Here is a 12744-nt window from a genome sequence, read left to right on the forward strand (position 1 = left end):
GCACACTAACATAAAATCTATACAGCTGTTAAATCAAAACATCTATTTACTTTTATCAGTTGCCCTACGAGTATTCACTATAATAAATTATATTATATTGTAATAAATGTATTTCCACCTTTTGGGGAATTTTTTTAAAGATGCCAATAACATAATTATTGCCCTAGAAGAGACCAAGGTAGGGATCAAAGGAACTGATTTTCTCAAGTCTCACAACTTGAAGCAATAATTATCTCTGCCTATAGTTTTCAAGATCTTCAAACTATCTGCTGGCATGAGTGTTCTAAATCAGGGGTGTCAAACTCAATTTCATTGAGGGCCGCATCAGCATTGCGGTTGCCCTCAGGGGGCTGGGTGGGTATGGTCAGGGTGGGCGTAGCCTACTGGGTGGGCATGGCTAAAGTGCGTATGGCCTACTGGGTGGGCGTGGCCAGCTCTACATCGTTCACATCAAGGGTGCCTATGGGGGCCTGGGCAGGAGTGGGACAGATCTGAGGGTCTCTGGCAGAAGGAGGGCCTCTGGGCCAGGGCCAAGGCAGTGGGGGCCGTTCCCTCACTGTTTCCAGGATGGCTTCGCGGGCCACATGAAACCACTTTGCGGGCCGGATCTGGCCCCCGGGCCTTGTGTTTGACATGTCTGTTCTAAATGATACTTTTTTCTAAACAAAAATTAGTCACAGCAAAGGCAGTTTTTATTGTTAGCCTCCCAGAGTGATAGATATGAGATGGATGGCCATATACATTTCTGACATGAATGAATGAATATGCTAAACGTGCCACAATTAGCCCCCTGGGATAAAAAGCTCTAGCTGAAGACACACAGATTATGGCAACTCCCTGATCAAAGGTGGCAGACTGATTCCAGCACAGTGGCTCTCAAGGCAGCGGGAGATGCATCTTTCTCCCTTTCCCTCTCAGTCACTTGGCTAATTGTCTCTGGAGATTCCTTAGGTACAAAACAGCAAGGCCTACTCTTCTGGCCCATTGCTTTGCTCCTTTCTGAACCCATGAGGGTAGCCTGATGATCCATGCTTTCCTTCTCTTTATGCATCTCATTTATGGATCACTTTCTTCTACTCTCAGCACTGCCCCATTCCTACTTTCTAGTTCCACAATCATGTATGAGCAATCTTATTTCTACATTCAAAGCTTGATTAAAATGTACTCAAGGGTGCCTCCCTTGCAGCTTATTGTAATTCCATCTCTTTTTCTCAAAGATTACCTTGGTTTTCTTCATAGATGGCAACTCCATGTTCTGTGATCTTATCTACTTTTGCATGGCTGCACAGAAAACAAGATGGGCATATCCTCCCAGTCTAAAAGAGTCAAGGTTGATAGAAGAACAACTTAGGGTAGCAACATTTAACCAACTTGGCTTACCTCAGAAAAACAGAAATAGGCCACACTTGCTTGTATCTATATGTGAGACATCTTATTGCTTATCCCAAAAGGGAATAGTGGGATGTATATGTACATATTTTGTATGCATAAACATGGCAATAACAAGCCATGTTATTGCAGCAAAAAAACCCTATATAACTAAGTCCATATGGTTATCAAAAATTGCAGGTGACTTGGGTGATTCTTTACTTGTGTAGTTCATCTTTAATTTATACAGCAGAGTTGTATTCTGACCATTTGTAGAATTTCTTTCCTTCAAAGGGCTATTATATTTTCTCTCTCTCCATGTATGTGTGTGTGTGTATGTATATACATATGACATTTACAAAGAACATGAAACAAGGTGTTTGTCTAAAACAGTTTTAATTCAATGAACCTTAGCAACAAAGCAGGCTAGAGTATGTTCCAAAGACTTCAAACTAATTTTCCACATAAACAGAGCTTATAATGTACCTAAAAGTCAAATGAACAAGATACTTGTATTAAGATAATATTCAACACACTGAATACTATTGTCTGAAAGTTATGATGAACATCCAGGTAACAATGCCTTTTTCCCCGTTCATATTGGTAACTATTGCAGTCTCAAGTCACTTATGCCACTCTTAAGATGCAAGAACTACAGAACAGTCTCTTATAATCATTTGGAGGTGCAAAGCAGTCAGCTACTACCTCTCTTTTTTATATGAAATGCATATTTCAGTACTTGCCTCGCAAGATCAGCCAAGTGCTAATTTAACAAAGTGAGAAGAATCATTTCAGCCTTTTTTAAAGCTGAAGTACAGTTGACATTTTACCTTAATGCTAGCTAATACTAGGTTACTGGTAAATTCTTTTTTATATAATAGATTTATTAGTTTACAAGCTTCTGATAAATACTGAGTAATATGTGCTGTTCACAAAAAGATTTCAGACAGGTCCTATAAGCCAAATTATTCTAATCTGTTACAGATAAGAAAAATGCAACAGTAAATATATCCAAACATATTCAATTCCTATTGAAAGTGTGCTATAAACAGCTTTAAAGCATTCATTGAAGACAGGGACATTCATCCAAGAGTTATTTTTATTTTTTTATTTTATTTTAATTCCATTTATATCCCGCCCTTCTCCGAAGACTCAGGGCGGCTTACAAGCTTAGCAGTTATACACTTGGTGACAAGTTGCTGATAAAAGCAATACATTTGCTTTAACAACAAACGTGCAGAGAAATCAGAAGGATATATGTTTCAGAAAAGGCGCTGATAAATTCTTGTGTTAGCCATAGCCTTTGCTGTGTCTTGGAGTCCCAACACAAGGAATATTTCCTGCCAGATAATTTCAAGATTTGTCCTATAGCTAATAAACAAGGCAAAATAATTGATTGCCAAATATATATTACTTTTTATCTTCCAAAAAACATCAGTCAAATTGGAAACCCCCTTCAATAAAACCTAGAATGCTTAGACAAAAGACTAATAGTTTTTAAAAGTAGATCACACATAGAAGAGAATGTAAATATTAATACTCCTCCCCTTAAGGTTTGAAATTTCTAGCCAAGAAACAAGACAATACCTATTTAATCTGCCTTTTCCAAAGAACTGAAGTGCACCAACTTCTTGTCAGTATTTAGTATTGGCTAAGAAGGAATTTATAGTTCAAAAGCTGGGAATCTGGCTTTGGTTGGTATCAGAAGATCAGCAAGAAAATATATTGTTCCAGCCATTCCTGTAAAAACAACAGACAACAATAATTATCCTTAAACAGATACCTGGCCTTCAATTTCCAGAACTATTAGCAAATATCAATAGTAGCTAAAGAAATCTGGGGATTTAATCTGCAGGGCACCTAGGTTGGAAGAAGATTGCTTTAGAACACGGGTGTCAAACTCGTGATGTCACGTGACGTGTCACGTTATCACGACTTTTCCCCCATTGTCGGCAATGGGGTGGGCACGGTTTTGGTGTGATGCATCTGGCCTGCGGGCCAGCAGTTTGACACCCCTGCTTTAGAAGAACAGACAACATGTATTTTGCAATGATTTACTTATGGTAATAGTGAAATAGCAAACATCTAGATGTAATAAACATTTCTAAATAAAGAATGAACTGAAAGTGTTGCACAGTGACTGTTAGATGGAACGGTGAAACAGGACAGTTTCTGAACAATTAATTTCAGGTGTGCAATTAACTAGCCAAAAACCTTACGGTGGGACACTTTCTCTCAGTATCTGCAATACAACAGTTTCTGATAATATAAAATATTTCAAGTATTATATAAGTGTTGGTGCTAATAGTAGTATGATCAATTCCAATATGATATGGAAGAGGGACAGAGAAGTCCATATTATATTTTTAATTACTTCTCGTCAGTTTGACTTTGAGGTCCTCAAATGCTTTTTCTTTCTGTTTCAGTCTGTCATGGATAAGCAAAAGAAGCAGCTGAACCCATTTTAGTAAGGTCAGAGATTTCTACCCTCCCCCTCCAACCCCCCCCCAACAACAACCCATTTGTCTGCTCTAACAGAAGCCTTATTTAACCATGAACACTTTTAGATGGGTTGGGGTAACTACGGTATATACCAGCAATCTCAACTAATAAATAATTCTTACACATCTGGAGGGCAACTGATGCAAGAAGCTACATATAGAAATGTAATGTTAGCTGCAAATAATTTGATTTGATCCACATGTATGCTATTATTAGCCTAGGCAGATATTTGAGTGTATGAGTCAATATTTTAGTTATCCAAGCCAAATTGTTACTATTATTCAGTCAAAACATTAAGATTCTGAAAAGAGGAAAGGAAAGTGACTATTACCTTCAAAAAGGGAAAAAGGAGTGTCTGGTGTTCGACATCCGTGTTGCCCATAACTTAAACACCATTCTGCAAACTAAAAAAAAGCACACTTTTATCTAGTATAAGTAATTTTTTGTAGGGATCATTTCTTACAGTCATTAATTCAATTCACAAGATATGTCTCAAGATATGCTAATACTGAAAATCAATCAATCTGGACATATAGAATATTCAAGAACTTTACCTGCTGCTAACAGTATATTTGCAACTGTTTTGCAAGTATTTTCTACGTATTTTGCAAACATTTTAACTAGGAAAACTAAAAAAATGACTGGAAAAAAAAGAAAACCAGGCTGGGCTTGGGAAGGAAGAGCCACCTTTTGGCACAAATCAAGCCCAAAAGCTGAATAGAAGCACACATATGGGACAAGAAAGCTTAGGGTAGGCAGATTAGACAAGAAGGCTGAGCGAATTCTTCACATTCAGGCTCCTAATCCTGATTGTTCTTGTGCTTTAGGATGGGTGGACTTCAAGCCTTAGAATTTTGGCTGGGGAACTTGAGAATTTAAGCTCATTACCTCAGAATAGCTAAAGTTGAGAAACACTGTACTAGAAGACCTCATATCCTCCAGAGCAGGTTTTTATTTAAGATTGAAAGGGCTGTAGAAAATACCGTATTTTCCAGCGTATAAGACGACTGGGCGTAAAAGACGACCCCCTACATTTCCTGTTAAATTATAGGGTTTGGGCTATACTCGCCGTATAAGACTACCTCTCTTCCAACGCACACCAAATAAAAATTAAAAAACATCAGATTTGATTTTAATATGGTAATTTTAATTCGAATGCTTATGACATGTAGGTACTTAGTAGGAAAACTGTCACTTATAAACATACGGTAGGGCAAATGATAAAAGTAACTTCTTTCTCCTACAAAAGCATGGAATATTGACAATAAATTTCAATTACCATTACCACCAAAATTCAAAGCCTGTGACTATATAAGGAAAAAGAAAATACCGTATTTTCTGGTGTATAAGATGACTTTTTAACCCATGAAAATCTTCTCAAAAGTCAGGGTCGTCTTATACGCCGGGTGCTGAAACTTTAGGGACAGGGCTGGCTGGAAAACCTGGAGCGGATCTCCCATTTGGTCTGCGCAGGGAAAGCAGGACCAATTGGAGAAGAAGCTGCAGTCTGTGATTTTTTACAGGCTGGGGTCTGGGCGTCTTTCCTTCTAAAGTTGAAGAGCAGCTGCAGTCTATCCCAACTTGAAAGGCAGGTGGGGAATGCAGCAGCCAGAGCAGCTGCTTAGGTCTAAGGACACATTTGACTCAGGAACTGGGTGGGCTGGCTGGAAAACCTGGAGCGGATCTCCCATTTGGTCTGCGCAGGGAAAGCTTTAGAGTGAATTAGGAAAAGTTTAATCCACTTGCACTGTTTTATGTTTACATGTTTGATGACAAACAGCCTTATGTTTATAAGTGACAGTTATAAGTACCTGCATGTCATAAGCATTTGAATTAAAATTACCATATTAAAATCAAATCTGATGTTTTTTAATTTATATTTGGTGTGCGTTGGAAGAGGGGTAGTCTTATACAGCGAATATAGCCCAAACCCTATAATTTAACAGGAAATGTAGGGGGTCGTCTTATACGCCCAGTCGTCTTATACGCCGGAAAATACGGTAAAAAGAGGTAATTTCACTTTAAGCTGTGACTAATAGGGGAATCATAGATTAACTAAAGTGGCTTCTGTGTATGAAATCTACAATACCAACAACTTTCCAATGGTAAACCATGTTTTGCATATTTGCCAAATAAAGTAAAAAAAGGTAGCAGTTCAGAAGGTCTGCAGATCTGAATCCCAAGCAACTTGCTAACTTTTTTTCCCAACAGTTTGTGGGGGTTTTAAAAATCCAGATAAATAAAATCAGAATAAGAAGTCCATTTTCCGGTCTTTCAAGGCAGATAATTAAAGTTATGTGAAACATGTGCTCACCTTGCAAGCTCTGTAGAGGTATTTCATGTCTTGAGTAAGGTTGTACAGTGCCAGGAAGGCATATGCATTGCCTGCAGTACCATGGCACAGCCCGTATCCTTTCTTCAGCAACCCCCACTGCCATATCACATCGGCACACTGCAAGGCATCACTGAAATACTTCTGTTCCCCAAACACCTGAGAAAACAAGCAACATTTTGTTGTCTTCCTTATTATTGGCAGCTTCTTCCATCATTCAAGGATGAGACAGAAAAGGGCCAACATATTCTTGCTAATTAGCGGCTATTCAATCTCTCTGGGACAAGAACAGAAAGACTTTGTCATTTTCCTTGAAAAGATCTCTTGAGCGATAAATGGAAGGAATGTCACTACCAGCTGTCGCTATTACACAACAGCAAGACCATCAAAACGCATGGCAGAGACATCTAATATCCATTTTAGTTAGAACAGAAATTTTAAACAATCCGACAGGAAGGGATAAAATCTTGTTCGGTTGTCTAGTTGTTACTACCTACCTTATAGGCCTGAAGGAGCATATAGATAACACCAGGTGCACCATGGCACCAATGGACCAGCAAATCTCTATTGTCTCCGATGCAGGGGGGGTAATTGCCAGAGACAAACTTTAACTGGCAGACATAATCCACACTTGGCTTGACCATGTTATGCAACTTTGCTTGACTCACACCAAGCCCAGGCTGAAATAAGAAAATACACATGATCTTAAATCAATTATAAGATGCAACTTCATCTGAGTTTATGCATGGCCTTACAAATACAAAGGATGCGGCTGCCCCTAAATTGTCTGACTCTGAAGGGGACTGTAAAATATTCCAAACATTAAATATAATATATGCATGCCCAAGTTCTTGATCCCTAATAACAAATTAAAGTAACAGCAAGATTTAATTTACCTTATTAAAAAGGAGTATCATAATTCAGAAGAGTACTATTAAAGTCATATTAAAAGCAGAAGAAAAAGGTATCATTTACCAATTATTTGAAAAAGCTAGCAGAAGGGGAATCAAAGCAAAGTGCTCTGACTATGGCAGCCTTTTTATTTTTTCAGGTTTTAATCTTTAAAAAAATTCAGTTAAAATATTGAGTTTATTATGTTTTCATAAGGTCTTATGTTTCATGTACTGCTATTTAAAACTTTAAAATACCTTAGTTATATTTTTGGCATACGGTTGTAAATATCAGTGGACTCTATTTTGCACACAGGATATAAATTTCAGTGGAAAAAGAATATTTGCCCCATTTGCAAACTCACAGTGTTTTATTTTATTTTACAACTTGTGCCACATTAATGGTGATGAAATCTCTGGCCATACCTAAGCCATTACATGAATGACATTACACTTCTAAACAGACCTTTTCCTTACTGCAGGATGCCTCTCACCTGAAGCAGGTAGTAATAGATTCCTGCTAGACCATGGGCTGCTCCTACATAATACTCCTGGTACCATTCATACATGAGTGGGCTCTTAGCTGTGAAGTTCCGCTTCTGGGCTAAATTCTCACCGGATGCCACAACTGCCTCACAGACCTATAGGAGAAATCAGAAATAATAATGGCTTTGCTTCAAAATTTTATAGCCGGCATAAATAAAAGGGGAAAAGTATGACAATAATTTACTTTAGGTATTTTAGATAGCAGGATGGACTTGAACTTTTAAATATTCCAGTATCCCTCCATGAGGTTTGCTAAGAAACTGCCTCACAGGAATTTCACAGATAAAATGATTATGTAATCTACACCTCTACCTGTTCACAGCCAAGTGCAATTTGAATAAATAACTTTCTTAACTTACAACTATCATGCTAGTTGGTATTTAAGGAACAGTGTTGCATTTTTAAATAAATAAATATTTAATTTATATTTAAATATTTCCAGGAACCCCCTTCCCCTCTCAAAAAAAATATCAGACCTTTCCAAATCTCAGGAGATTTTGTAATTATACTCTTCAAATCTTGTAGAATTGGCCAATTATGTGAGATCTGGAAATTTTATGAAATTTTGGCCGATTTTTTAAAATGGGGTTAGCATTATTAACTGTGGAAAGAGTTTCTAGATACAGGTAGTCCTCAACTTACAACCATTAGTTTATGACTCACTCTCTCTCTCTCTTTCCCTCTCTCTCTCTTTCCCTCTCTCTCTCTATATATATATGTGTGTTAAATGTTTGTTAAGTATTTAGATTACCTTGCTAGGCCCCAAACATGGGACAAATCTTATTTCCTGTTTCAGCCTAACCCAAGGCCATCAACAGGCAGTAGTCACAGCAGTGACAGCTCATATTTGTGTAAATTTTTTTTTGGGGGGGGGGTATGGCTGACTGATGAGAACAAATAAGTTTGAAATGCATATCAGTCTCCCTTTAATTCTTTGTTAGTAATCCAAAAAATACATATACATATACATATATATGTAAATTTTTTGGATTGCTAACAAAGAATTAAAGGGAGACTGATATGGCTGATACAGGCAATAAGGTTTAGCCTGTATTTGGGCCTGGCAAGGTATTCTAAAATACTTAACAAATACTTAACACATATCTCCCTTGCCTCTCAGCTAGCAAAGCGAGAAAGAGCCTGTGGCCTAGAGGTTAAAACAACTGCCTAATGTGCAATCGGCCCAAGTTCGAATCTCAGAAGGGTATGGCTGACTGATGAGAACAAATGAGTTTGAAATGGCCATATCAATCTCCCTTTAATTCTGTTAGCAATCCAAAAAATTTACATACACACACACACACACACACACACACACACACACACACACACACACTTTTTATCAATATACAAAATACAAAGAAAAATAAAAATGGGAAATTAAGGGAAGGAAAAAGAGGGGGAAAGAAAATATGAGGTACAAAGAAAGAAAAAAAGTGTTGACTTCTGACTCTTTGTAGCACGGTGCAAAATAACATAACCTCAACTTTTTACTTTTACACCTTAGTATGTAACTAGCCATTTCTATAACAACAAATCTATCTAATCGGCAAAACCAAAGCCAAAGTTTCATTTTTATATCACAAGCACAAAGTCCAGAAGTGATATCCAAATAAAAAAACATAATTAAATATATTCTCCTCTTTGAATAAAGCAATCAATTTAACCATTTTTGTTTTATCTTCCTTGCTGTGGAAATAATATGGATTTCTATTTGCACTTAACAGTCTTTATAAACTATTACCATTTATGACAACAAAATTCACTGTACTCTTTCAGATTCTTTAACCTTAAAGAGAAAAATACTTTTTATCCATTTAAAACATTAAAATTTTCTTTAAAAACATTTCTAAAATCAAAACTTTCTAATACATTTTTAACTTCCTTTTAACATGCATATTATAGTTCACTATTAAATTTAGATCACTCCTTCCAAGCTACCCTCACAGAATATTTTTTTTTCTTTTTGTATACATCTTTTTTTAAACTCTAAACTTTTTTTAAACTAATACATCTTTTTCTAACTTTCTCTTAACACAGATACTCTCAAATACACTTTCAATAATATTTACAAACTTTAGGAATTATTTAAGCATTTTATATATAAAGGAAAAATACATTTTCAAACTTTAGATTAAGACTTTCTTTCAATTACAAATATCCAATTAATAAACATCTTAATTCTAATTGACTCATTAAGTTTAGGTCACTCCTTCCAGCTTGCCTTCAAGGAATAAAGTCTTTTTCTTCTCTGGAATGTTTGTCAAGTAGTTATAAAATTCTTGTCATAGTTCTAACAGATGAAACTCTTCAAAAGAACTTCGAGGCATTATTTACCTTAAAGAATCTTTGATTCGAGAACAAAGTATCAGCACTACATAGTTAAAGCCAAAAACTGAATTCCTCTCCCCTGAACACAAAGTAACAAAGCACAATTCCCTCCTCCAATTAACAGTCATAAATCACATCCCCCAATTAGCTTGAAGCGTGGTCTTTCTCCCTAGCTCACCAAATCTTTATCAACTCTGGGCGCAATAACCTTGGATTCCCATGGCTGAGTTATTATTGCTATGACTAACTGGACTCTCATCCACATTCCCCCTCCCAGCATCAACTAACTCTAGAAGCAAAAGAGTAAAATGGCTGCATTTCCATCTGTTGTCAAAGCAAGAACATCCGATGTTAGCAGCATTGACGTCTCCCTTTTTCTCAAGGATTTCTCAATCTTGTAAATATCTATGAGGAAAAAGTTCCAAACTTCTCCTTTTAAAAGTTGTAGATTTTCTTGGAGCTCTTCTTTCAATTGGGAGGTTTATATTTAAACCATCATAATAAGAATTGGCATCAGGTTTATATTCCAAAATTGCAATTGAATCCTCTGCATTGTCAGCTACTTGTAAAATTGCTTTGGTGGTTTGGCAACTCTCTACACATATTTGCATCACAAAAGTAGTTTGAGAAGTTTTTTTTACATCCTTGGAGCATAGTTAATGGGCTTTATTTAAAGATTTTTCAAATATATTTCTAATAATTTGCTCCTCCGCAGGGCTTTTTTTGTCATAGAACGCTCAGAACAGAGTTCCGGCACCTTTTTTTGGATGGAACCTTGTAGGATAGGCAAGGTGGGTTGTATGATATGTGTGAGTTCCAGCACCTTTTTCTTTTACAAAAAAGCACTGCTCCTCCATCTTCTTAACTTTCTTTAGTCATTGTAAGTCACTTAAGAATTGCTGGGCAATTAGGAATCATGAAAACCAGAAAGTTTTAGCCACCCACAGCAAAGCAGACCAAGCTACAAATTATTAAAAATAATAAACTAAAACCACAACTTTCTGCTCTTATATTTCTCCATCAACTTTTTTTTAAAAAAAGATATTCGTTTAGTAACTGTTCAAAAAGTGCCTCATAATCATTTTTCACATTTATGACTGCTACAGCATCCCCATGGTCACATGATCGGAATTCAGATGCTTGGCAACTGGCATGTATTTATGATGGTTGCAGTGTTGCGGGGTCATGTGATCACCTTTCTGACTAGTAAAGTCAATGGGGAAGCTAGATTCACTTAGCAATCATGTTACTAAACAACTGCTGTGATTCACTTAACAATTGTAGTGAGAAAGGTTGTGAAATGGGGCAATACTGACTTAACAATTGTCTTGCTTAGCAGTGAAAATTTTGGGCTCACTGTAGTTGTACATCAAGGACTACTTCTATCGAAGTAGCACAGGATAAAAAAAAGGATAAGTACCTGTTGGATATGATTTTGAGGGATCTTTTCTTCTCCAAAATGTTTGTTCACAAACAGCAGAGCAGATAAATAACCCATACGTCCATAAAGCATTTCATCAGGGATTCGTGGATCTGGTTTGGGCAGATGCAATAAGCTTGGGGGGGGAAAAAGGTCTATTAGATTTTATAATTCAATGGCATGAAAAGTTCCCCCTACTCCCAAGCTGAGAAACCTTTATAAGCATGTTTAAATTGTGCTATAGTTTATTTTGCTATGATATATGATATGATATATATTACATTACATTACATTACAGGCAGTCCTCGACTTATGACAATTGACCAAAATTTCTGTTGCTAAGTGAGACATTTGTTAAGTGAGTTTTGCCCCATTTCTTGCCACAGTTTTTAAGTGAATCACTGCATTTGTTAAATTAGTAACATGATTGTTAAGTGAATCTGGATTCCACATTAACTTTTCTTGCCAGAAAGTCACAAAAGGGATCACATTATCCCAGGACACTGCAACTGTCATAAATATGAGTAAGTTGCCAAGCATGTGAATTTTGATCACATCACCATGGGATTGCTGTAATGACTGTAAATGTGAAAAACGCTCATAAGTCATCTTTTTCAGTGATTTTGTAACTTCAGTCACTAAATGAACTGTTGTAAGTCGAGGACTATGTATACATTATATTATCCTTAATTAGCTCTCTTCAAAAATATGTATATTATTTTCCATCAAGATCACTCTGTGATTTTGAAGTCTTTATTCTTAATTGTTTCTTCCTCTACATTTTTCCTCACAGTGCACCTAATATCTTTTTCAACCTTGTTTTCTGCAACAATTTCTTTTACTTATCAAGCATCCATTTTCATAATCCCCATATTGATTGACTGGTTGAATTTATACACTTCTGTGTTCAGGATAAATTCTCAGTAATTTACATATAACAACATATAATGAAACAAAGAATACATGAATACAGTTCTTGTTTTTAATACTATTTTATTAATTTTCTAATTTTACATTTAGGTATTTAAAAAGCAATATGGTGGCTGGGTTAATGAATAGTTCAATAACATGCAAAAACTTTAGTACAAATCTCAAGTTACAACTTCAAGTATTTCCTCTCTTTTTCACCTTAATATCTAAAGGTAAAGGTTCCCCCGCACATGCGTGCTAGTCGTTTCCAACTCTAGGGGCCGTTGCTCATCTCCGTTTCAAAGCCGGAGAGCCAGCGCTTGTCCGAGGACGTCTCCGTGGTCATGTGGCCAGCATGACTAGATGCCAAAGGCACACGGAATGCTGTTACCTTCCCACCGTAGTGGTCCCTATTTTTCTACTTGCATTTTTACGTGCTTTTGAAC

General features: G+C 36.6%; 1 protein-coding gene across 6 annotated transcripts in view; it reads right to left on the reverse strand.

The window, feature by feature from the left end:
• LANCL1 (LanC like glutathione S-transferase 1) overlaps window positions 1-12744 on the reverse strand; it is a 51578-nt gene that overhangs the window by 18539 nt on the left and 20295 nt on the right. For 3 of the 6 annotated variants that reach the window (XM_081312495.1, XM_081312497.1, XM_081312496.1), the window contains exons 5-10: window positions 11390-11525; window positions 7587-7733; window positions 6700-6882; window positions 6185-6361; window positions 4202-4274; window positions 1748-3108 (exon numbers count right to left, since the gene is read on the reverse strand). In XM_081312495.1, the coding sequence (XP_081168621.1) occupies window positions 3032-3108; window positions 4202-4274; window positions 6185-6361; window positions 6700-6882; window positions 7587-7733; window positions 11390-11525 (793 nt within the window). In that variant the 3' untranslated portion in view covers window positions 1748-3031. Of the gene's footprint in view, window positions 1-1222; window positions 1317-1747; window positions 3109-4201; window positions 4275-6184; window positions 6362-6699; window positions 6883-7586; window positions 7734-11389; window positions 11526-12744 lie in introns of those variants that run through there. The other 3 variants (XR_014024447.1, XR_014024448.1, XR_014024446.1) reach the window with 3 other exon arrangements.

The sequence above is a fragment of the Vipera berus genome (assembly GCF_964194415.1).
Source record: "Vipera berus genome assembly, chromosome: 1".
Lineage (NCBI taxonomy): Eukaryota > Metazoa > Chordata > Lepidosauria > Squamata > Viperidae > Vipera > Vipera berus.